The sequence below is a fragment of the Eucyclogobius newberryi genome, unplaced genomic scaffold (genome assembly GCF_026437365.1).
Source record: "Eucyclogobius newberryi isolate DKJ021-1_F unplaced genomic scaffold, fEucNew1.0.hap1 SCAF_5, whole genome shotgun sequence".
Taxonomy (NCBI): Eukaryota; Metazoa; Chordata; class Actinopteri; order Gobiiformes; family Gobiidae; genus Eucyclogobius; species Eucyclogobius newberryi.
In genome coordinates, this window is record NW_027316167.1 from 15333781 (window position 1) to 15360129 (window position 26349).

At 39.3% G+C, this 26349-nt stretch overlaps 1 protein-coding gene across 2 annotated transcripts in view; it reads left to right on the forward strand.

The window, feature by feature from the left end:
• LOC140381680 (protein TANC1-like) overlaps positions 1 to 26349 on the forward strand; it is a 74577-nt gene that overhangs the window by 13450 nt on the left and 34778 nt on the right. For both annotated transcript variants that reach the window (XM_072465779.1, XM_072465780.1), the window contains 5 exons: positions 8889 to 9005; positions 9712 to 10002; positions 15677 to 15789; positions 20298 to 20529; positions 22542 to 22708. In XM_072465779.1, the coding sequence (XP_072321880.1) occupies positions 8889 to 9005; positions 9712 to 10002; positions 15677 to 15789; positions 20298 to 20529; positions 22542 to 22708 (920 nt within the window). The remainder of the gene's footprint in view (positions 1 to 8888; positions 9006 to 9711; positions 10003 to 15676; positions 15790 to 20297; positions 20530 to 22541; positions 22709 to 26349) is intronic.

Sequence of the window (26349 nt, forward strand, 5' to 3'; positions counted from 1 at the left end):
TCACAACTTTCCCCTCCTGCAGTCCTGCTTCTTGGTTACTGCACATGGGCCCCTTTTCTTCTCTTAGATGTCAGTTCATTTGTGGTGGGAGAGATTCCCCAAGGAGTGGCTTCACAGTAATGCCTGCCAGTTTCTGATGTCAGCTGGTGCATTCACTTAGAAAGAACTTGATGAGACTCAGAGCCAGGATGAAGTAAGTCTTAATAATAATAGTAATACAGTTCTATGTAGAGGAATCTACATCTAGAGACACCTAGTACATCATAACGCAACTTAATGCACTGAAATGAGGGGAAAATTTAATAAATTCAAAGAAATGATAGGCTGCAGTGCGTGGGACTTTAGAACAGAGGAAAGCGCTATCAATAATGTATAATAGAAATGTAAAGTCAACATGACATAGGACTTAGAGTATGCTTCACTGTACAGACAATGGTGAGAATGTAAAATGTTGTGCTTCTGTTTCGTCTGTACAATAGAGGATTTAGCAGTCAATACGTGTCTGAAGCAGCAGTTTTACAACAACAACAACCCCTCCTCTGTGTGGAGTGGGCTCTGGCTTCTCACCAACTACAAGCCCAGAGCCCCCCATGCTGCAGACAACCGAATCTGGCTCACCAACTAGAAGGAGCTGTCCTTCTACTGTAGGTTTGAGATGATCACATCCGACCCTTCTCATCCTAGACACAGACTTTTTTGAGACATTCCCCTCAGGCAGGAGGCTCCGGTCCATCCGGACCAGAACCTCCCGCCACAAGGACAGTTCTTTGCCTCTGCCGTTGGACTCATGAACACTTAAACACCTGTCACTTTAACTATGATTTAATCAATCTCTCACTGCACTGTTCACTTTCTGCACTACATCTGTGAATTCAACTGTACATTTTGTGTACATAGTAAGCCTATCTTTAAGATTAAGATTTAAATTGTTTTTATTTTTTATTTTATATTGATTTTTGTTAATTGTTTTGTGTTACACCGATTCACCAAAGCAAGCTGATTTTCTGATTCTGAGAAATAAGAGCTAGGCAATGAGTCAAAGAAGATTACAATAGAATACATATTGAACCAACACAATTCCATTTTAAATTTCAATATTAATATCCTGAACGTAAATAAGACCTTTAATCAGACAACAATCTAATTTTTTCCTCCAAAGTCTGAACTCTGCTTTTGTGAGTAAACCTCTCGATCAAAAGCGCTCATGCATGTCATTGTTGATTAGCAATGACTGAATCTTGATCTCGATTAATATTCCAACAAATGCACAGCTTTATATGTTGGCGTTGACATATCAATTTTGAGCTGAAAAACTCATCCATCATCAGTCTGTTCAAATGTAGGTCAAATTCGAACACGAAGGATGACTAAATTGGTGCAAAAACAAGTCTAGTGTGGGGACCAATTCTTATTGCATGATTTTATTTATTTAAACCAGCACCTGTTTTATTGTGTTTACTGATATTTCTAAGAGATATTTACATTATATTGTACTTCTTCTTACTGAATACGAAATGTCATATTAATAGTATATTATAATGTAGCGCTGCAACAATTATTCAAATAATCGTGACCATTCGGCTACAGAAAATAACAGTAATTGTATTTTGACGATCATTATCTGGACAATAAAACGCATACAAAAAATACATTTGATTACAATGACAGTGACATTATTTAATCTAAACAATAACAACAACAAAAATGTCACTATTCGACTACAGTAATTGAAAAAAATATCGGTGACTGGTCTATTTCTAAAATAATCATTTGTGACAGCCCTGTTTTAGGTAATTTATGTAGTTTATGTGTACGACCTTCTGTCATAATCGCCTTCCTTGTTTCTAATGACATTTTTTCTGTAGTTTTCAAAATGGCATCAGACATTAGGTCCCATAGCATCAGTCAAGAGCCTGCTCACAATACACTGACTGTGAACAATGACAGTTAGATATGTAATTATTTGTTATAACTGCAATTTGTCTGATTAAATACTATATTGATTATATTTGGAACAGTGTGTATAGCATTCGTCTGCAGCGCTGAAAAAGGTGGGAGCGGCTGATACTATGGTAAAGTTTAGCCATCTGGACCATCTCCTGCAGTGTTGTTGTTTTTTTTCTCTTATGATTTGGCGATAAATACAATATGTTTCATGAAGGGTTCATAATAATAGGAAGTATATTTGACAGACCAACGGTGAAGTCATTAAAGTATCAGATCATTTTTCGGAGGATCATACTGTACATTGCATTGTGACATACATGTTATACATTTGTTGACATACAGTGTTCTCATGTTTTTTAGGACTAGGCTTAAACATTAGATAACTACTGGGTATTATTGATATTCTCTTGCAGTGGTGTACGAATATATTTGTCTTTTATGCAACAACTGTGTAGGTTTATGTATGTAGGATTATGATACTTTGTTATGTTATAAAGTGAGTAGTGTCTTGCCCAGGGATATAACGGCAGTAGGACTACCAGTACTTAGTGTTACTCCATTGTAAACACGATACGCTATTCCAGGGATATCCAAACTGGTGCTCAACACTGTGAAATATTCCGATTTGTGCATTTAGCAGATGTTTGACCGCTCCATCTAGAACTGTCAAGATAATCAATTTGGAAGTACAATTTATAGCTACAGAAAATATCGATGGTAAATGATATGGTAAATGATATACTAATATAATAACCTTAAAAAAATATATATATATATAAATTATTCTAAATGTACAATATTATTAAAAATGACATGAAATATAAATAAGGTTTGAAATGCTAAGCTGTTAGTTAGTACACATGAGTTACTTATTTGAACCTTTATATAATATAATAACAAACATATCCCCACAAGAGCAAAGATAAATCAATAAATATTGAGTCTAAAAATACATTGTTAGATCTATCATTTATTGATCAATATAGTCTGACAGGCCTTGTTGCATCAAACCTTTATTCAGTCTTAGAACCTTTTTGTGAGGTCTTTCTCTAAACAGAATATGTATTTCTATGATGTAATTATGGTAGAGGGTGTTTAGTATGTAGTATGGACTTGCTTGCAGTACATATTGCTTTATGTCCAGTACATATGTTATACATATTTTATATCCAGTGACTTGTATATTTAGTATTTTCTGTTACTATGTTGTGCTATTGTCGCTTTTGTCTGTCTATGTGTGGCTAAAAGTACTTTTGAAAAGCCTGTGAGTGAACTTGCAGCTTTTTGGACGGATGACATCAGAGGCGCTTGAGGCTGGAGCGCCGGGCGACGGAGATGACCTTTAAAAATGATGAAAGATCAGGAGGGTTTGTTGGGTAATCAGTCGGGTGTCAGCGGTCAGAGAAAGACCATTGTGAGTGGGATAGGTGCTTCTGGACAGACAGGGTCCCAACAGGCGCAGGGATGGAGTGTCCAGCTTGTCCCTGTGTCAAACGAGCTCAAAAGCGGCTCTAGCTGCATCACTGGTCCACTTAGCCATTTGGCCCGACGTCTTTAGCCAGCTATCATCTCGTCCCACTCCACACCTCCCTCACACTGTTAGCGGCCGACTGTTCTCTGTTGATGTTCTTTCAATCCTCGATTCTCTGACTCAAATATTCAGCTCCTCAATTGCAAAGCTTAATATTGGGCTTCCTGGTTTGAGAGAAGAAAAAATACATATTGAATGACGTGATTCAACAGCATATGGTGCAAGAATTTAAGATTGCTTTTCTGTAAAGTTTAACATCTTCTCTGCCAGAATAACTTTTTTGTTGTTTTTTTAACTTCAGAAAGTGGTGCCTTTATTCAAAGACTTAATTGTTGTCAGTTTAGGACATTAAGCCATGAGATTAATATGGAAAATTTGTAGGGCTAATCCCAAATCAATGATGACAAGGTCCAGCATTTGTTGATCATACGTTTCTTTAAAAAACAAATCACATACTGAATAATGTGATCCAACGGTATGTGGTACAAGAATGTGAGATTGCTTAAATTTTTCTGTAACTCACATTAATAAAATGAAGGTCGAAATACAGTAACGAAGAAACGACCGGCCTTTTGTGCTAACGAGCGTGATAGGACACATTAATCAGCATTCACATCACAACCACGATTTGAAAGTGAGTTTTATTTAATGATTTTCCACCACACATTTCTCGCCAGATGAAGCTGAATATTTATTCTTTGCAGCTAATGAACTGTTTTGAATAAAGCGTTGGTGTTACGTGTTTGTGATGTTGCTCTCGGTTGTCATTGGGAATTGAACACAAAGTAGTTCCAGCTCAGGTTGAACTAACAGAAGATAATTGGAGACTTATAATATGACAAACAGAAAAATTAAAGAAAAAGTAACAGTTGTACAACATGCATGGCTATATACAGAGCATTTTATGTAACGGAATAGTATTTAGAATAGAATTGACTTGTTATTTGTCGCTTGTGTTTTGTGGCTTTGTCCAAGGTTTTGAGAAGCCGAACTAACTCAATTGTTGTCCCTTCACTCACTCTGATCAAGCCGAGTTGAACCATGACAGAGAAACAATTGCTTGGGATAGTCACACATTCCTGTAATTTAAAACTGAGCTAGAGACAGGTTGGAATTATATGCTGGTATTTGCTGTTTAAGATTAATTGTCCTGTTTTTTGGTTAATATCTCTGTAATTACTGAGCATATCCACCTGAAACAACAACTGGCAAAAAGTTCTTCTCTGTTTGTATAAATCATGGATCTCTTAAAATAAAAAATATAAATACAGTAAAGTTTTAATATTTTTATTCAGAACACAATGCAAAACATAAAATATTAATATTAAGTTTGACGGGAAGGACTATTTCTCTGGTGGAAGTGTGTCTCTATCTGGGATATTTATTTCAAAAACACAAAACACATACAAATACATTATCTATTCTAGATGGAGCTTAAAAGCTGTTTTTCTGAAGTGTAAGACATAAAAGTCAGGCCCATTTATATTTAGAAAATTCAGACTTCCATGCTCTACTACTTTGCACCAACACTTCCACCTTCTATCCCATTGACCTTTCACTTTGTGCGCTTGCAATCTTATAATATAGTAACATGGTTCAACCCACTACACTCCTGATAATAATTGCATCATACTCACAGTTTACAGTACATTATTATAGTGTTTAGGGCATTTTATAGCGATTCGCTGGTCGTATCATTGTGGCATTTTACACCGGAGGCGACTGTGTTTTTATCCCGCTCTGAAGGGATTACAGATTTACCAGATTTACAGATTTCTCATGGGATCTTTCATGTTACAGAAATAATGAATGACCAAGATGCCATTCAGAAAATCCACAATCTTTCTTTTTAAACTGTGCTTATATTTTTTAAATCCACAGTGAGATGTTATAATTTTCTTAAAAAGATGTATTGATTTGCAAAACAAAGGGATCTAGGTTGATTTTTTTTCTTCTAACAAGCATGTTCAAAAAGAACCTTAAGACCATGTTTAAAAAATAAGAATTTTCTTTAAGATTACGTTAAGTAGAAGTTTATAGTGCTCCAACTATCGTGTGTCATTTAGGGCAAAGACAGAAAATAATGACGAAATGTGTCTTTATTACTTCATTTCTTACTTAAACACAACAAAGAAGACAAGATGAATATTCTTTCTTTAGATCAATAGAGAGCACAATATTTAATACTCCATACTGTGTAAAGGGCTTAAGGGAAGATACTTGATCATCAGGTCTATTCTCATGTATTGGAGTAACAACAACAGATGGAGCAACAGCATCAAAGATATTTCCAGCGTCAGCAAAGTGCTGATTAAACGCATCAAGCGTCAAGCTGAATAAATCTTTGATAATTTTATAGAATTTTGCAATAAAGATTTAACTGTTTGTTTTTTTGCAGAATTGCCCTGTGATTCCGTGAAAGTATTGACGTAGTAAGATGTTATTTGTTTTACGAACAGTAGAGACATATTTATTGCGCTTGTGACAAAACTGCTGCCAATCTGCTGCTGATTTGGTTGCCCTACTACTCACTACTACTCACTACTACTCACTACTACTCACTCCTCAAAGTTTACAGCTCAAAGAAGATTGTAGATTGTAGAAGTAGTATCGTAGTATTCTCATTGTTTGTTGCTAAGAGCCACAACGGCATATACTGGTAATCTTGCCCTATATAACCTAATTTGTGTGTCCTTCTCTCCTACACTAACTGGTCTCTTGTCCTCTTTTAATACGTCCATTAATCTCTGTGGTCATCCTCCACAGTTTAACCTAACAGCCTCATATTGTGTGCACTATTGCTTCTTGGTGGGTTTTATGTTGATATACGGAGACAATATAGAGAGATCATCATATGTGATTCAGTGTTTAATGCTGCATGCTATACCACCTCTTGATTATTTTGTTAATATTTAGACAATGGTTAAAACTACATCAGTAATGTCTTAATGTGCATGTAAATGATTGCACAAAATGTGAATTGTGTGAAAAAGGAACCACAAAAGAGCAGAAAGGTCACTTTCTCTTTTTGTTGACATTGCGATTTTAATTAGATGAGACACTCGATATCTACAAAACAACAATTGCGATATTAAAATGTTTTATGTATATATTTCCCACTCCATTTTGCTTTCTTTGAGTGAGTGACAGGTGGATTTAACCAATGACAGTGAAGTCTTAAGTGTGAAGCAGCTTTAATTACTGCACCGTAAAGGCAAAATCAGTGTGCATGGATTGTGTTTAGAGCTGCAACTAATCATTTTGCAAATTGATTAGTCTAGCCCAGTGATTATTCTTTGAGTTAATGAGTTAGTTGCTTGGATTCTGAAAGGCCTGGTAATTTGAGGTCTTTTCTACATTTTCCACAGATTAAGATAATGTAGTGTATCCATATTTTGATGGATTATAGCTACAGACAAAATGTTGTCACGGGATTACACCGACTTTAATCAAAAACACAAAATAGACATGTTTCCTGGGTCAATTTGATGTACTTCCTGCTTTGTCTGAGTTCTAAAACCTCATTCCTCAGCATGCAGCATGATGAAGAGTCTATATAGTCCAGATAACAATGATTCGGTTACTATTATCCCAATAATTGTAATTAGAAAACTCAAACTTGCTCTTATTATTTATTTCACCCACCCCTTACATTCTCCGTCTGGCCATGGCACGCTGACTTTATCTCCATAACACCTGTCCTTCTTATGTTTTGACCTCATTACTGAACCTATCAATTCCAAATCACTCTCCACATCTTGACAAAAAGTGCACATCACCACATCATCTGGTCTCCCTGCCATCTTCTTCATCTTCTCTTTCATTCTGGCTGATTTCTTGCACAATCTCGCCTGACCTGACATTCTTCTCCCCGTTTCTGTTTCCTGATTGCTTGTGCCTCTTCAAACTCAAGGATTCAGAACTACACTATACTATTTCTTGCATTTTTTGTTAGATTTAGGTACAGCTCTCGTTCTACTTTTTGTATGATGGTTTGGCTCCTAACACTATGGGTCTCAAGTGTTGTATTGCAAAACATGGCCTTTTCTTCTCTTTGACGAGCCCTCAGGAATACAGTGCAACCCATACGATCACCGTACTGACTGCACACCCGGGCTCCATTAGGGCTGTGCAATTAGACACATTTAACTTTCAATAATTACTCATTAATATATAGAAATGTTTTGATCGAAAAAACAATGAATTTCCTGTTGCTCTTTTCTATACCGGTACATGCTTTTAAATTAAACACATAAAACATTGCTAATTTTGCTAATTGCTAACACTTTGGTCTATACTCTCTTGACAGGTTCATTTTAAAAGTATAGAAGTGATTTTTTTAAATAGTTGTGATTTCAATAATGAGTGTTAAGTGTTTTTGGTTCTTGTTGTGTAATAGTTACTAGATGTAAACTAGTACTAAAATGGACTAAACCAGTGCTACAGTGAATAACACTGTCAAGAAAAAAATTTAGTACCAGGATATAGAAGAGGCTTAAACTTAAAATGAGAACAACTAATTACTATTTAAGAAGATGCCCCGCAATGTTGTGCCATTATAGCATGTTTTGTCTGTTTATCATCTGCATCAACACTGCTAATTGTCGTGTCAGAACATTATAAAACGTGCTAGTTCCATTTCTGCTATTCAGGCTCCCGTAATGTTTTGTGGTAACCTCACATACATTTAAGTACTGTGCTTTTGGCTTTTCTTTATTTAGGCTTTTACTTTTATCTATAATTTTTTGTTGCTTTATATTTCAAAAGACTACTTGAATCTGGAGTTGAATATCTTGAGCTGTGCATAGCAGAAGCTCTTGGCTGATCTTTGAACTCTGGATTGTGAGTGGGAGGACGGTGGGCAAATGTGGGAGCAAACAACTGTTGCGGCTTGTTCTTTGCTTCTCATTACCTTATGTTCTGCACTGCATATTTTACATAGGATGAGCCAATAAAACATATGCGCTGCTCAGCTTAGATTTGGAGCTACATTTGTGGTAGAGCAGCATAATGTAAAAAAAAAACCATGCATTTATTTGAAATGGCACACAGTATAGAATGACCTAAGGACCTAAGTTAAACAGCATAACAAATTACATTGATCATTATTTTGTTACAACACATATCTATGCATGTGTCTGCTGCTCTTGCTTCAGGATTAAATCATTATAATAATATAGGTAGTTTTCTGCTCATTCTTACGCCAAGGTCACTGTTTTTTTAATCTTAAAACATTAAGTTTCTCTGGCGTTTCCATGGCTACACAGAATTTCTGCAATTTTGAGGAACTGTAGTCTATTTTTCTTCTCATAAAAGCCTCTAATGTGAAATAAAATGTTAATAAATGTCCCCTATTCCCTCTGTGCCATGTTACAAATCTTAACTAAATAATTGGGCTTTTGTGTTTCAGCCACCAGCACCACCAGACTGGAGGATTTGAGTTTTCTGGACAACCATCGGCCCGCGGGACATCGAGCGTCTGTCCGCAAACACCACACAGCTGGGCGCACAAATGACGACTCTAAAGGTATTTTGGGGTTTGTCCCGGGGGTTAAAATGAGTAAATATAGCACGGTGAAACATCTGTGAACTCTGACTGAGTAACACTACACTACATGTCCTAAACAACTCATAAATGACTAATGAATTAGCTCCCACTTTAGCTCTCAGCCCCTTTTGGCATTATATAATTGATATTCAACTACAAGATTTGGGCCAATTTTTGTCTGGCTTGAAAATATAGGACTTGATTTGATCACACATTTGATTTAATTGTCTACTTCTACCAATCATCTGCAATACTACTATTATCAGTAAATCTCTGGATTCTATGTATTACTTTGAAAGATACTGTATATATTTTAGTGTATGGATTGGAATTTTGAGATACAATTTATAATATTTGGCCTATACATTCATTTTTACTTAAAGGTAATGTCACTTTTTCTGGTGAGCAGTCAGCAAACTCTTCCATGGAGATGTTCCTCAGTACAGCAATAAACACATCTATCCTTTATTCAAGTACGGGTGTTTTTACGGCTGAAAATGATCTCGAAAACATGAATACACATTTTGTCAGCGGGAGGGGGTTCTCCACAGATTATACTTGTCATTGGCCTGCATTGTTTAATGCTTCTCTGTTTAATGTAATGCTGTGGAACATTCCAGGCAAAGCCATTATATGTACAAGCAGGTGGCGGACCCTCCTCCACAAATGTTACTTTTCTGTTCAGGTAAACTGGCTCTTTTCAAGCAAGCCGACATCATGCTGAAGCCCTTGTTATTCGAAGTCCCGGGGATGACAGCAGAGACTCCGTTCGTGGGCCGTGATTGGCTGTTTGTCCGTCTGGAGGAGGTGCTGAAGAAGAGCAGCAGCTGTGAGGGGCGCGGGGCGGTGATCGTGGGCAACGCTGGATCAGGGAAGACCGCTATCATCTGGCAGCTCGTCAATCTCAGTTGCCACGGCCTACGCACACCACAGGGAGCAACCAGCATGCCCCACAGCCCAGGAGCATCACCTAAATGTGAGTCAAGGGGTCCTCGATGTGTTTTATTAGAATAAGAATGTAACAGCAGAAGCATGGGTCAAATGCAAAGGATACATTTCCCTACCAGGACAATCAAGTTTACCTTAACCTTTAACCTTAGCCTAAAGCTTTGAATTAACACTTCATGGAAGTCCTAAGCTTTTGTTCATGGGATTCAAACTCCTAAATTTTCGGTCTCCACACTTAATTCTCCTATGCCCTGGTACTCCAAATAGTGTTATTTCAGGGACTGTTGGAATGGAATGGGGCTTGTAACAACAGCACAAAGGCCATAACATTTGTAACCCTAGACTTTTATAGGTTAATTTACTGTATCATTTTAGTGTCAAACAGATTGATATAAAAAATATGTATTATTTTCCTCTGAGGCCTAGCATAGGATGGTCCGTGCCCCGCCTGGTTTTGGAGACCTCTGTACATTCAGGTTTAACCACTATAATACTGTATTGGGCTCATACCTCAGTGACAAAAAATACGTGCATCATGCCAGTCCAACCCAAACACCTAATAAAGCATCCACGGCACACTGTTTTTGTTACCGAGATTCTGCAACTATGATTGTTGTGCTCATTTTTCATTTTCATACATTTGCTCAGGGCGCTCCGAAATTGTGAATTGTTTCTTTCAATGAAATGTGGGAATCCGTTAACTCAAATATGACATTTTTTAAGCACACTTGGCAATACCTCAAGGCACACTAATGTTCCTCGACATACTGGTTGAAAATCAAGGGTGTTTCTGTTCATGAGAGTTAATGAGATCCAAGGTTCTGTTGACTGTATTGTACGAGCACGTGTTACAGATATTGCCATTAAAGCTTCTTACCTCTTGAGCTTGGATTGAAAGTTGTCAAATCCAGCTAGATTTGTCTACATAAAAGCTGTACAGGCTTTTTGTTGTTACAAAAACTTGAATTCCTTCTCCCTAAACTGTGCTGTGAGGTCTAGCACTTTTTAGGACGAGGGTGTAACTGGGTCATGCACTTTCTTTCCAGTCCTCCCCTGAGGTTCACTGTGCTGATTGCACTTGTGTGAGCGATGGGAGTTTGTTGTTCCTTTTTACATGAGTGGCACCACTTCAGCTGCTGCAACTTTGTCAGAGAAATCTTTTTGAAACAACACAATCAAACGCTGAATTACACAACAAGATTTAGTAACAAAACTGTGATGTTTTCATGAGATTGTGCAACACTTGGCTTTTTAAATACTACTAATGGTTTGTCACACTTCTTACTATTATTATTATTATTATTAATATGAATAATAATAATATTTTTTATGTTTTCTATTTTACTGTACGATAGGGACACGCGCTATAATCGTGTAACTGTTTTTGACTTTTTTCGGCTGGATTTGAGCGTTTTTCGTCTTGTTGTTGTGATGTGAGCTAGCTCCGAGCGAGCCCACCAGCCCCCCTGCGCCCTACGACCGCCGCTAAAGTACGGCGTGTCGTCGGTACACGTTTATATACACGTTTATATGAAAGAGGAACTTGCGTGTCACGAACGATCGGGACACGCACTGGAATCGCTTTAAATTAACTTGTTTTGACTTTATTTGGCTGTATTGAGTGTTTTCGTCGTGTTGTCGCGATGTGTCTTGGCTCTGAGTCCCCCGGCTCCGGCCCCGCCCCCGGCCGGCGCCGTACCGCGTTTACACAAAGGAGGAACTAATGAAACTGCGGAGAACAGTCGTCTTACCTGGAGATCGTCACGTTATCCTGGCGGATATCCTAAGGAAAACGCAACGAAGCAGACCGGCTGGACGTAAACTCCGAGAGAAGAGAGGGACAAACAGGAAGTCAGTTCCCGCCGTAGTCATGGGTAACGTGAGGTCCCTTCAAAATGAAATGACGGAAATAGCGAGCCTCATGCGGTCCCAGAGGATTTATAGGGACAGCAGCGTCTTGATTTTCACAGAGACCTGGTTAACAGCAGAAATGCCAGACTCTATTGTAGGTTTGGACAATTTTCATCTGCTGCGGGCGGACAGAACGAGAGAATGCGGGAAGAAAAGAGGAGAAGGTCTGGCTGTATATGTGAACACGAGCTGGTCCAAACCAGAACACTGCACAGTGAAGGAGCAGCTATATAACAGGGATATTGAACTATTGGCTATTGGCATGAGGCCATATTATCTGCCCCGGGAGTTCTCACATGTGATTTTGATCGCAGTCCATGTGGCCCCGTCTGCCAATGCTGAAAATGCTTGTGAAGCACTGCTCTCCTGCACTTGTAGGCTGCAAACACAGCACCCACAGGCTCTCTTCCTCGTCTCTGGTGACTTTAACCACGCTTCTCCCTCTTCTGTTCTACCAACATACACCCAGTATGTTACCTGCCCCACCAGGAACAATAGAACATTGGACTTGTTTTTTGCCAACACCAAGGAGGCTTATTCCTCTTCCCCCCTCCCTCCCCTGGGCAGCTCGGACCACAACCTTGTACATCTGAGGCCTGTGTATGAACCCATCGTGCGCAGGCAGCCTGTGGTGTCCCGTGAGGTGAGGATGTGGTCTGCTGAGAGCAAGGAGGCTCTGAGGGACTGCTTCAGCACCACTGTCTGGACTGAGCTTTATGACCCACATGGGGAGGACATCAACACCATCACAGAGTGCATCACGGACTACATCAACTTCTGTTTTGAGAACATTGTTCCCTCCCGGACGGTGCGGTGTTTTCCAAACAACAAGCCATGGATTAACCGTGAACTGAAGGCTCTGCTGAAGGAGAAGAAGAGAGCCTTCAGGTCAGGGAACAAGGAGGAGCTGAGGACTGTGCAGAAGGAGCTGAGGAGGAAGATCAGGCAGGCTGAGGCCGGCTACAAGAGGAGGATGGAGGAGCAGCTGCAGCAAAAGAACATTCAGGGAGTGTGGAGGAGCCTGAAAACCATCTCGGGCTTCAAAATCCCCCCTGCCCAGACAGAGGGGGATCTACAGTGGGTGAATGATTTAAATGCTCACTTCTTGAGGTTTGATCGGTCACCCGCCCCTCCCCCTGCACAGCTGCATGCTCCCTCTTCCACAGCTGGACAATGCCCTGCATCTGTTCCTCTTCGCTTATCTGCCCCGGACCATCAGCTCCCCACTTCGCCTGGACTCACCCATCCCCCCAGCACACGGTCCCCCTGCCAACCACTGACTGTCACAGCAGCACAGGTGAGGAGTGAGCTGAAGAGGATTAAAGTGAGGAAGGCAGCAGGACCTGATGGCATCAGCCCCAGGCTCCTTAAGTCCTGCGCAGATGAACTGTGTGGAGTTATGGAGCATGTCTTCAACATGAGCCTGAAGCTGAGGGTGGTACCACAGGTCTGGAAGACCTCCTGTCTGGTACCTGTGCCTAAGACACCGCGCCCCAAAGACCTCAACAGCTTCAGGCCAGTGGCTCTCACGTCCCACCTGATGAAGACACTGGAGCGGCTAATCCTGGACCACCTCCGCTCCACCGTGAGCTCCGCCATGGACCCGCTACAGTTTGCATATCGGCCTGGCATCGGAGTGGAGGACGCCGTCATCTCCCTGCTGCACCGATCTCTCTCTCACCTTGAAAAGCCTGGCAGCTCTGTGAGGATTCTGTTCTTCGATCTTTCCAGCGCCTTCAACACCATCCAGCCGCTGCTCCTGAGGGACAAGCTGGAGACGGCTGGTGTGGAGTATGACCTGGCAGAGTGGATCCTGGACTACCTCACAGACCGACCCCAGTTTGTGAGAGCCCGGAACTGTGTGTCTGACACTCGGACCTGCAGTGTGGGGGCGCCCCAGGGCACTGTCCTCGCGCCCTTTCTCTTCACCCTTTACACTGCAGACTTCAGACATGACACGGACAGCTGTGTCCTGCAGAAGTTCTCTGATGACTCTGCCATCATCGGACTCATCACGGACGACGATGACGCGGAGTACAGATGACTGGCGCAGGACTTTGTGGACTGGTGTCAGCGGAACCACCTCCTCATCAACGTGGGGAAGACCAAGGAGATGGTGGTGGATTTCCGCAGACGCCACCCCACTGCCCCCTTACCAGTGAACATCCAGGGACGGGACATTGAGAGAGTGGACTCATACAAGTACCTGGGTGTTCATCTGAACCACAAACTGGACTGGACTCATAACACAGACGCACTGTACAGGAAGAGCCAGAGTCGGCTCTACCTCCTGAGGAGACTCAGGTCTTTTGGAGTGACAGGGCCACTCCTGAAGACCTTCTACGACTCTGTGGTGGCATCAGCCCTCCTGTACGGTGTGGCCTGCTGGAGCAGCAGCATCACAGAGAGGGAGAGGAAGAGGCTGGACAGAGTCATCAAGAAGTCCAGCTCCGTCCTGGGCTGTGCTCTGGACTCGGTGCAGGAGGTGGGGGACAGGAGGGTCCTGGCTAGATTCACATCTATGCTGGACCATGAGTGTCACCCCCTGCAGGACACTCTCTCCGCTCTGGAGAGCAGCTTCAGTGAGAGACTGATCCACCCTCGCTGTGTGAAGGAAAGGTTTCACAGGTCTTTCCTTCCTGCTGCTGTCAGACTTTATAACAAACACTGTTAGTCCTGAACACTCGCAACACTGACCTAACCATGTGCAATTCCGTCATATGTGCAATTGCTCTTGGAATTCATGTGCAATTCATGTGCAATTACTGTGAAATTCATGTGCAATCTATGTGCTATCATGACACATATTCATGTGCAATTACTGTCGTGATCACATGCAATGGTATTTATGTATTTATTTATTTATTTGTCTATGGGAGTTTTTATTTATTTATAGGAGATCTTCTACTGAAAGTGTTTTTCAGACTTCCTATAAGTGATCTGTTCTTCTGTATCTACCTCTGTATCTACCTGCGTTGCACCAATGAAATTTCCCCCATGTGGGACAATAAAGGAATATCTTATCTTATCTTATTATTGCAAGTACTCAGGAATAAGATGTTTTGGCATCTGTCTTTGGACATGCCGTTTTTTTGTGTGTTTTTGTTTGTTTTTTAAGTTTCTGTTCCTTGCCTTTGCACATCTACAAAAATCTGGCTGTCTATTTCAGTTTCATTTGAATATAGTAAGTACTAGTGTAAAAGTAAAAAATATAACAATAGAGGTATTAGTGGTAAGATTGTCTTTCAAAAACTTGAACCAATGTTTGGCTACAAAGTTTAGATGTTGGATTTAAAGACCATTTTATACTGTACTACTTGTACTACTGGACACTAGTTGAACTTGTCTTATTAATTTTAAGTATTTTACGGTATTCAGGGTTTTCTCCCGCTTTCCTCCTCCTTGTTATTGTGATAAGCTTAGTTAGATTCCAGAGTTGTTTGAAAACGAAATAACACCCAGCCTTTACTCAAGAGCAGAAAGCATTACAGAAATAGCTTTTTGAGTACAAGCTTGTGCCATTAAGTTGTCCTGCATCACTGCATTATTCATCAGCATCTTCTGGTCTTTCATTTTGATTTACATTGAACAGACGGTGTGCTGGGACTTGACGTCCAAAGAAATTCAAATTATTGATCACTGTGGGATGATAATAACAGTGTTTCTGCCAGCTTATGTGCTTCTGGTGTCGAGTTTTCAAGATACACACTAATTAAATGACAAAACACCGCTGCTTTCTTCTTCTAACAAGTGTAAATAGCAGCTTTGTGTGTTGTTTGGGCTGTTTGCAGGTGGAGATAAACATTCAAAATCAGGATCCAAACCAGCAGCCGAGTCCCAGTCCAACCTCAGCGCTGGAGCGAGTGACAGCAAGAAGGAGGCTGTCAGAGCGCTCGCTGCAAAGGTGAGCAGAGCACTGTCGTCTCAGGCATGATGGCTTTGAAAGTGATTTATGTCAGATTTACTTCACAAAGCTTAGCCACCACAGTTGTGTCGAACATCAACCATAACAGAAGATATTACAGTTTCAGTATGAATTGTTTTAGACTAGAATGGGTAAGAAATATGTGGAAGAATATGGTGTTAATATTATATTATACATTGGGGCACAATTGGTTTAAATAGTGTGCACGTTCTGCTGGCCAAGTGTAAAAGAGGAAAAATCTCCCGCACACTGTCATACTTCAATACAAGAATGTCAAACTCAATTTTGACTACATTTTCTAGTGGCACTGGTTGAAGAATGGGTCAAATGCAGAGGACAAATTTCCCTACGGGGACAATAAAGGCTAATCTAATCTAAAAAGCTCTATTAATACTTTTTTGTTACCTTTTGTTCCACTAGTCCTGATAAGAGTCAAAAGTCCAAATTTATCCTGTTTAGTGTGTTACTTGTATTGATCAGTAACATATTTTTGATACGTTTATACCCTTGTAACATCAGATATTTAAAGCAAACAGCAACATATCACCCTCTCCATTTTTAGGCAAATGGTTAGACATAGATTCCCACTACATTTACTAGATGGATGTAATCACTATCCCTCTGTGTTGAATATGAACCTCCACTGGGCAGAGATTAGTTGTCTGTCTTTTATAATACTCTGTGGTCTAAGGCAGATGTACTTAAGACGTTTAATGTTGATGAACCGCCTCTAGAGTAATTGTTATTTCACCTGTAAAACCCTGATGATTTGGCCTCAGGTTTTGAATTCAAAGTCATGTAATCGAGTAACTCGCAGGTCGTTTTGCAGGGATTAGCCTCCACAAAAGCAGAGGAGTTTAGATGGTCCCACCTTAATCATGAATCAGTGCTGCTCCAACAGTCAACAAATAACAACAAAGTGGGCCATCTGGCTGATCCAAGCAAAAAGGCTGAGTCACGTTTTAGATCCATGAACAACTAGATGATCATTTGAAAATATCTGGACAGAAATTCTATACACCAGGGATAAGAGAGATAATATAAGAGAACCTTTATTTGTCCCACAATGGGGCAAATAATTATACATAACAGGCAAATTGAAGAATATACAGTAGTCGTGAGTTGTTGGTCCCTATCTGGCTTATAAGATCAATATGTGACTATACAAAAATATGTATTTCTTTGAGGTTTTTTCAACCAATTTATATTCAGATTTTTGAATACATTTTAATAATGATCCCATATTGACTTCAATAACCCAGACATACAACTGACAGGAAAGTGTTTTTTACGCATTCATTTCTTGAGTTAAAACATAAATGAAATATTTTTGGATGATCCAGCAAATTATCTGAGACCACAGAATACAGTGTATATTCTAGTAACTGTTTTGGCATTTTCCTCCAGGCCATCACTCTAGTCCAAAAGCATTCAAGTAGCAACTTACTGTATATTAAGCACTGGTGTCTGCCCTAAACTTTGAGCTAGACACTCCCTTGCCTGAATAAATGTGGAAGATATTTCGAAAAATGTATGTTAAAGCAGAACTAAGTAACATTTTCACCTTATCGAACGCCTTTGTCCGCCAAGTCCCTGTGATGGTTAAATATTTATGTTCGTGGCATTTGAAGCTGTCTCTGGGCGGAAAACCAGCCTTGCAAAGTTTGCCAATATTGACCCAAAGACAACTCCGATAAACCCTGGCTTTTTTATATTTGATAATGTGAAATGTTTTAATATGTAATGATACTTTCTTATTATGATAAAGAAAGAAACAAAAGTTTTAAAAGCTTTTAAGTCTTATTTTGTGTGTTGTCACAAGGAAGCTGCAGGGGGGAGCTCTTTCGCCAAAGTGAATTTGTTCTGCGTTAAAACAGTTAAATTACCTCAAAAAGAGACAAAAAATCTCCCAAGCAAAGGTATAAAGTGATATTTCTGCTCTTTTCTTGTTGTGGTCCCTTCTCGTTTTGTGCGATAATTTTAGCACATCCCCAATGCATTTAAAATATTGTTCAAATGCTGTTATTGAGATTTTTCACAAATTCTTCCACCCTGTAGCTTACCACAAGCAAGTGTGAAAAGTTTAGAAATACATCAGTTTTTTGAAATCCTTTGAACTCCTATAGTACCCATAGAAGCACTCAGAGTTTCTACAGCCGTCTGTGGCCTTGATCAAAGACAGTGCTCCTCTGAAGAGACTAGGAGATTGATGCTGTTGCTAAGCTGGTTACTACCTCATGCAGTTAAACAGACAAAAGACAGAAATATTAATAAATCAGTCACAATCAGTCTTGTGCAATGGCTTTTTTGATAGCCTGGATTTTAATTTGTGTTTTTGATTGCAGCCTTTCAGCACGCACAGATAAACAATGGGGAAAGGGGGTGGGGGGATTTCGGCATCACGATTTGTTTAGATTGATTCAGAGCAGTCGTTGTCTTCTCTGATACTTTGAAAGTGATTAAAAGGGTCACGAAACTGTGTGTCCCTGTCTGTCGTCGAGCACATGTAGAGCATGCTGCTGATTGAATCACCGAAATGACATGGAAGCTGCTAAATTTACTAACTTGGCCTCAATAATAGTTTCCATGGGAACTAGTGAGACTGGTGATGGAGGACTCAAAATCAAGGATAATCGGATATGCAGACTAGACAAATTTAAGTCCATGGCTGCACTGCAGGTTGCAAAGTTACAGTGGTCAGAAAAAAATGAATAAAAAGAACTCTAATAACCAGATACCCCACAATCTGTTTATTGTTAATTTGATCATTCAGAACTCCTGAACATGTGTCAGTTAATAATAATGGACATTAGAGTAACTATTTGGAAGACAAAGTGCAATCAATTTTAAAATAATTATTTTCAATAATTCAAAGGGCACATTCCGGTATTATGCAAAATTGCCTTTTTCTGGCTTTTAACCCATCAAAATCCTACTGGATTAGCATTTAGTTTCAATCGTGCTAGACAGTCAAAAACAGTCCCCTCTGTAGCTCTACTATAACTGACATTTCTTCGATAACTGACGTAGCCCTGACGTGGCTCTGAGAATCTTCTCTGCTGTTTTTAAGTCTGCAAATCGACACCAGACTCGCTCCATGCTTTTCTGTAGTCATATCATGACCAGCACAACTGCGTGCTGAGACCAGGAAAACCGAAAAGCATGTTCTATGTAATGTGTATCTTAAACGGTTGAATGGTGGCGCCATCTACTGGCTGCAAGGGGAAATTACCGGTACACAGTTAGCGCTGTTGGAAATAGGCAGAGATCCAAATGTAATTTTGTTTGTTATAAATATGTACATTTTTTGAGATGCCAAACTAAAGGTCCTCAAGAGCATGTTTAAAGACCAATAACAATATGAATAACGCATCATATTTTCTTTAAACATTTTTTACATTTTCTCTTAAATTTTTGTCTATGCCCCATTCATTTTCCCTTTTTTTCCCTTCTTTTCGTTTACATCATTTTCTTTGTCGAAACCTGCACAAGTCTGAACAAGTTACTGACATCAGACATAACTGTTTATACATATGACATATATCGGATAATTATCAGATGTTTTGTGTGTGTATGTAAATATAGCCACTGAAATGCAACTTAAATGTACTGAAGCATCTCCCGCAGCTCAGGACAGAACTTGGATCGATAGGTTTATCAGGAGCTTTGCCTTGTCTTGATGACAAATGACTTTATGAAATATTTTTTGTTATTGTGATTTGCAGTGTTGTTATCACATATTGCAGTAAAAGCGTCCTTCTGTGGACTGTTGACGGTGTATGGACAGACTCGCTCAAGACTCACTGGAGTAAAATTATTTGAACAATGAACCTATTGTGAAAGAGACTGTTTTAGATCAGCAGGACATTGAGTGCCCATTTGTGTGACTCCGTGGTTTCTTGTTGCCATTCACTTTCACATTTAAAATCACAGTAGTTAATTTTGAGACCTGCTCACCTCTCAGCAGCTGTCAGAACTAATCGACTTGTTTTTGTTACTGTAGAAGCTCAAGCGTGGTCTCACCCCGAGACGCTTTTCAGAACAAATGACATGACTCAGAAACATTTCATGTTGATGGTTAATATGTTTCATTCATCTATAAAATATACAAAAATGTATTAAATAAATAAATATATTTTATATATATATATATATATATATATATATATTATATATATATATACATTCATTTTTTTATATTTTATAGATGAATAAAACATGATGTGTGTTTTTGTGTTGATGATGTCATCTATCAAAGCATTTGACACTTGAGACAATAAAGGATTATCTTAATTAGTAATTGGTGTTTTTTTCTACACGTAATATCCTCTACACGTGTTCCTTTTTCAATTTCTTGGTGTTGCTGAATTCCCGAGCTCAATCAAACCAGAAAAGGCGTTGTTTCATTTCTATAACTTCCAAACATGACAATCAATTGTGATTTTAATTCATGTTAATGTGGTCTTACTAGTATGGTCTTTCTTCAGGTGGTGGCCTATCACTTCTGTCAGGCTGACAACACGTACACCTGCCTTGTGCCAGAGTTTGTGCACAGCATCGCCGCCCTGCTGGCGAGAGCACCACAGCTCACCCCCTACAGAGAGGTGCTGGTCCAAGAGCCACATATCCAAAATGTAATAAGTCTACGTTCCTGTGTCCAAGATCCTTTCTCTGCTTTTAAGAAGGGCGTCCTGGAGCCTTTAGCCACACTGCGCAAAGGTAAGACACACACAATCAAAGACAAATGTGATATTCAATTTTAAAGAGCTTTTAAAGTTTAAAATAGCACCACTTTTATGGTATCTGCTTCCGTCCTGCTGCAATTAGGAAGCCCTCTGCAATCTCCTGTGTGATATTACCCATTAATGAATTCATGACTGGGCCATTGATTATTTCCCCCACTTGGTGAGGGTCAGCGATTTGAGACCGTGGCTAGTGTGAAACAGATGTCAGGTCATTTACATAGGGGAATGATGTGTGTTATGTTTGCCCCAGTGAATCATCAGCAGCATCCCACGTGATTTCAAGGTCGCGGGAGACATTGGGGGAGCTGCTGTGAAGGTTGCATTGGCGCGGGTGTTGTTGCCTGTCGTAATGCTCTAGATTGATGGCGCTTCGTTCTGTAAAAAGAGGAGTGTTTTGTCTTCTCTATCTCTATTAGGCTAAAATGGAGAGTGTGAATGTACGAGTCCTCGCTGGTGAGAGACGACAGCGCGGATCATCTGAAGCGTGATGGATACTTTCAGTTTGAGCCTAATAAACTACAGCGGCCTCTGCTCCTCTTTATAGCAGACTGTAATCAATAGCTGCAGTTGATGTTTTTCTCAGCGTGTGATGAGCTGCAAATCAAAACACGCTATGTCCTGGCCCCAGACCAACTGTCAAAGCATATGTCTATTTGAACTTTACATTCTCTGTTGGATCATGAATAATTGCTTTTTTCATTCGTTTCATTCTTCTCAGGCAAAACACTGACTTACTCAAGCAACTAAATATGGATGCGGATTGACTTTTATGTTATCTTTGTAAAGTGAAGATTTAACACCAAACACATTTTAAACTTATTAGAACATTCTATAATAAGATAAGAGGCTTTTGTAATTTTATTTGTGTGAGGAAGAGGCTATTAATCACATTGGTATTAACATTTGTATATACAGTAAGTTTATGTGGACAAATATCAGGTCCCCATGATGTAGCTCCTTTACATCTGATATTAAATCAACAACATGATTTACACCAGTTGAAATAGGTTATTGTTTGGTAAGCAGTAACTATGGTCTCCACTCCAGGAAGAGTGTGTGTGTGTGTGTGTGTGTGTGTGTGTGTGCGTATGTGTGTGCGTGCGTGCGTGTGTGTGTGTGTGTGTGTGTGTGTGTGCGTGTGTGTGTCTCTCTGTGTGTGTGTGTGTGTGTGTTCCATTTATAGTTGGAGTTACATTATCTTACAGGTTGTGGCTATGCAGAGTTATTTTGCTGCTTCTGCACAAACCACACTTTTATTTGGAGAACCTCAGGCCACACCTCCTTGTGTGGCCCGTGGGCTGTAGAATGAACCTTCCTCTTCTAATCAGAGCGTATTGACGAGGCAGCCTACAGTATGTGTGCTATATTCAGGGAGGAGAAGGCGAGGCGCGGCCTTGAAAAGCCCGGTGTAAGTCCCGGTGTGAGTCCAAACGCCCCCAAGGCTGAGACAAGACCACAACCAAGACCTCTAAAAAAAGAAAATGTCTTGAGGCAAATCTAGAGACCAAAGAGCGGTTTTGAGTTCTGCGACACTAGACTAAACCTTGTCCTCTCTTGTTTGTGGTTGGAGGATGTTTCTGGCAGCTGTCAATCACAAGTCTCTCCCCTCTGCTTCTCTCTTTTCTGTTGCTCAGTCTCTGTTCACCTTTTGACATGTCAGCCGAGGATGAAAAAGTATAGCAGAAGCTTATGATTATCATCAATCATTGGTTTCTAGTAGCCTCCTTTTTCCACTCTGTGCCTACACTTTACCACGTGCTTCCACCTACCTCCAAAACATCACCACATCTCACAAAACATGACAGAATGTGTGATTTGGATGGATCTTCAGAGGCCATTGCCAGTTCAAACCTAACTATTCTGCCAGAAATACTCTATTACCCGTCCAACATGTCTGCTTGTGCAGGAACATCAAATTGCAACACATTTTTTCACATTTCAAGCGTGGTTCAAGTTCACTGTACCTTTTGGTGTTTGTGTTTGCAGAGAAGAGGCTGCCTGAAGAGGACTACATCATTTTGGTGGACAGTCTGAATGAGGCAGAGTTTCATAAACCAGATTATGGCGACACCATTGCCGCTTTCATCACCAAAATAATCTCAAAGTTTCCACACTGGCTCAAGTTGGTGGTAACTGTCAGGACGGGCCTTCTGGTGAGTCAGTCTATTTCATTCATGAAAGCACATGTTTCATATCTGATAAATGGTGTGAAAGGCATGATATGTATCTTTTCTCCATGGAGATGTTATTGCTTTGTCTGGTATGTCCCACAGTATGGAATTCAGTTTATCTAGTAGCTCCATGGAGACATTCAGATCAAGCCACCAGGCCAACGAGTCAAATCAAATGTGGAGAGGCCATCCCACATTAAATTGACTGAAATTTGCCTGTAAATGTTTTGGAGTTTAAGTTCTGCACGAATATGAACAGACAGTAAATTACCCAATAAATAATGAGCAGAAATATAATTTTTCATCTTGAAAATAAACTACTTACACCTAGAATATCTTATTTTATTTATATTTTCATCTGACTGTTTGAACACTTTTTGGTAGTTTCACTATTATAGACTTTTCAATGTTGCACACATCTTCAGGATTATTTTAGTAGTCAGCAGTATTGGTTTTATTAACTAAACTGACTTTTATATATTAAGGATTATTTTTACAAATTAAGTTTTTGTTATAAAATGTCCTGTCTGAACTGTGATTTAGTATATTCCAGACAAGTATTACAATATTAAAATTGGCAGCGATTATTTTCCTAGTCGATTAGTCAAAATTATATAAACCACTACTGATAATATGTTGTTGTCAATGTATCGCTCATGTCTATATCGGGTGTAAGCCATATAAAACCCTGAACTTGGCAGCTTCCTTTTCTTCATTTTTTCACCTATATAAATCGTCGTGTTGTAATCGCAGTGCCAAAAGGGCAAGATATGTGAAACAAATGTTTCCTCACCTAAATTAGCAACTCTAAATTTGTTTTTTTCTCCTCTGTCTTTGATGAAGTCAGAGTTACATTTTATTGACACGATATAGGCAGCACGGCATTTGGCAGCGCAGCTTGCTTCCGTCTGATGTATTTTCTCAATCCGGTGGGTAATCCTGCCGCATCTGCCTCGTGGCACTGGCCAAGCCTCCGGGATTAGGCCCTGAGTGGATGTAATACTCGCAGACTCTGTAGAAAGTCTGGAGCTCGGGGCCAGCCAGCGCTTTACATAATTGGATTATTGACTGGCAACACACAAAACACATTTAGGGTCTTTTCTTCATCATGGACTTGAACACCTACATGGCAACAATAACCAAATCCCACCTACAGGCACATGTCCCTCAAAAAGAAATTGTATTGACATAAGTAGGTTTATTTAGCTGGTTCAATTAAGCGCATAATATCAAATGTCTAAGAAAATGTGTCGCCCTAATAAAATAACTATCCACCTGAAAAGGAGGATCAGTGTCCCAAAATACTGGACCTCTTTGCCCAGATCTCTTCTTTTGTCTCAATGACTCAATAGAATATTGACAATAATACATTTAAAACATTTGAACACTGGAAAGGCAACCTACCTGCTGCATGATTTTGGAAATCATTGCAATATGTGATAAAAACTAAGATATTGATATTATTGCAATGTTGAATTATACTTTTTGACACATTTTGCAGCTCTTTTTGTACTCTTGAGAATAGACTTGAGATAATATTGTGAATGTTGTTTTGAAGATATGCTAAATTTCAATATTGAAAAAATCCTCCAAAAAGAGCTGATTTAATTATCAAATGAAAAAAATTGTATTGTAAACTTTCAGACCAGGGTATAAAGTGATATTTCTCAGGTTTTGGAGTTAGTTTTACAGATATTTACCATCTGTCTGATAGTTATTGATAAATACTACATTATTTTGGGTCTTTTTGTAAATTGGGTCTTGTTGTAAAAGTTAAGACAGGCATTTTGCACACTAACTTAAAAATGAAATGATGTAATAGTTATATTCGCATAGTATTTGGTATGAGTTTGATGATATGTTGTGAGGAAAGTCTCTGCACTGGTATTTTACTGGCAGAAAATCAAAACAGAATCAATATTGAGCTTGACAATTGACAGACAAAGAATAACAGTTTGCCACAATCAGTAAATAGATTCCTCTGCTTACCTCCTGCCGCCATATTGGTTCTAGTTTCTAATGTCAGCGTGAACTCTAAGGAAACATGCATTAACTGACCAAATAACCAGTATTAAATCAACTTTTAGTCAATTTTGAGCCCTCTTCATGGTATAAATCAGTAAAAAGCCATGTGATATCTGTGCTGACTACATTAATGGTCATAAATTGATTGCACTTTTTGATTATTTTCCTTTATAAAATGACTTTCAATATGAATTTCCTGAACATATACAATACAGACCTTTTAATAATTGACATTCAACAAGAAAACACATTTCTGTCTGAAAATCTGAATTCTGTTCCAAACAACATTCTCTTGCTGATAGAGGATTGGCTTTGGTGCTCTCGATTAAAAGACTCATATCCTTGACAATTAGAAAGGACTGAATCTCGATCTTCATTCAAATTTGATTAATTGTGCATCCCTAACTCACACTTGCCTGTGTATTAACGCTACTGCACTGACACTAGAAGCTGCTCTGTGCCATCAAAGCCATACGTCATCTTCCATTAGCTGTGAGTGAATGTTTTATTTCTGTTGTTTTATTTTTAGTTTTTTTTTTTTTCATTTACAGCTACAACAGGTTTTGGCCATTGTTGTGACGTCGAAAATGGCAAGAGAGGAGACAAAATCCGATGCCTGTGAGCGGTGTTGGACCTTGAGTCATTGTCACACTGTTACTACACTGTATCCCAGGGTGACTCAGCCTATGGCATCTTAGGAACGAGCCCTGATTATGCTGCTTTTAATTTTTCATTGCCTAATGCACTAAAGACACGGAAGACACGCTCACTTGGTTTTAAATGACAGCCGGTCACGATGCCTTGATACTATTTTAGTCTTACTGTGGAGAGGGAATTTCAGCCTTGATTTGTGCCCGGGTTTAATGCTTAGTTTTGGACAGGGATGCCACTTGTAACTGGTCTTTTTGTGCCCCAGACAATGATAATCGATTATTAAAATTAGTCAGTGATTTTGACAACAATCAATAAAGCACGATTGATCCAATTAGTCATTGCTTTAATTTAGAACTGGTTTAGTCCTGGTAATGCAATGAATATCTTATTATAAATGACAAGAAATTAACTTGAAGCTCACTATGGAAACACTCAAATTCTACTGCTGTAAATGAGGTAATAGGATCAACATTGAATTAGATTTATGATAACCAGAGCAGAACAATGGATTTTAAATGTGCAAATAATGTGTGGCACCAAACTAGATTGTTGTTTTTTGTCAACCAAACCTGTTGAATAGTCTTGAATCTTGAATCAAAAATAATAGTGTTGAAAATAAAATTCTATTGCCTAAACTATTATCTTTTGTGGTTTCAAAATCAGTATTGAGTCACAGACCTTACAATTAGCCAGGTTTCTCCTCATTGATTCTTCATACATTTTTGTCCAGGCATTTTATTTTTTAAGTCAAATGTTTTCACTGAAATGCTGAAAGCTCTACTAAGTTTATTTACTGAACATACTGTACTTTAAATAAATGTTAGTGGATATGAATCATGTGACCATCAACATACTCAATCTTGGAAGCCATAACTAAATTACAGGCGAGTACATTTGCTGTTGTGTTGCTCTGAAATACTTGATAATGTTCTTCTTCCTCCAAT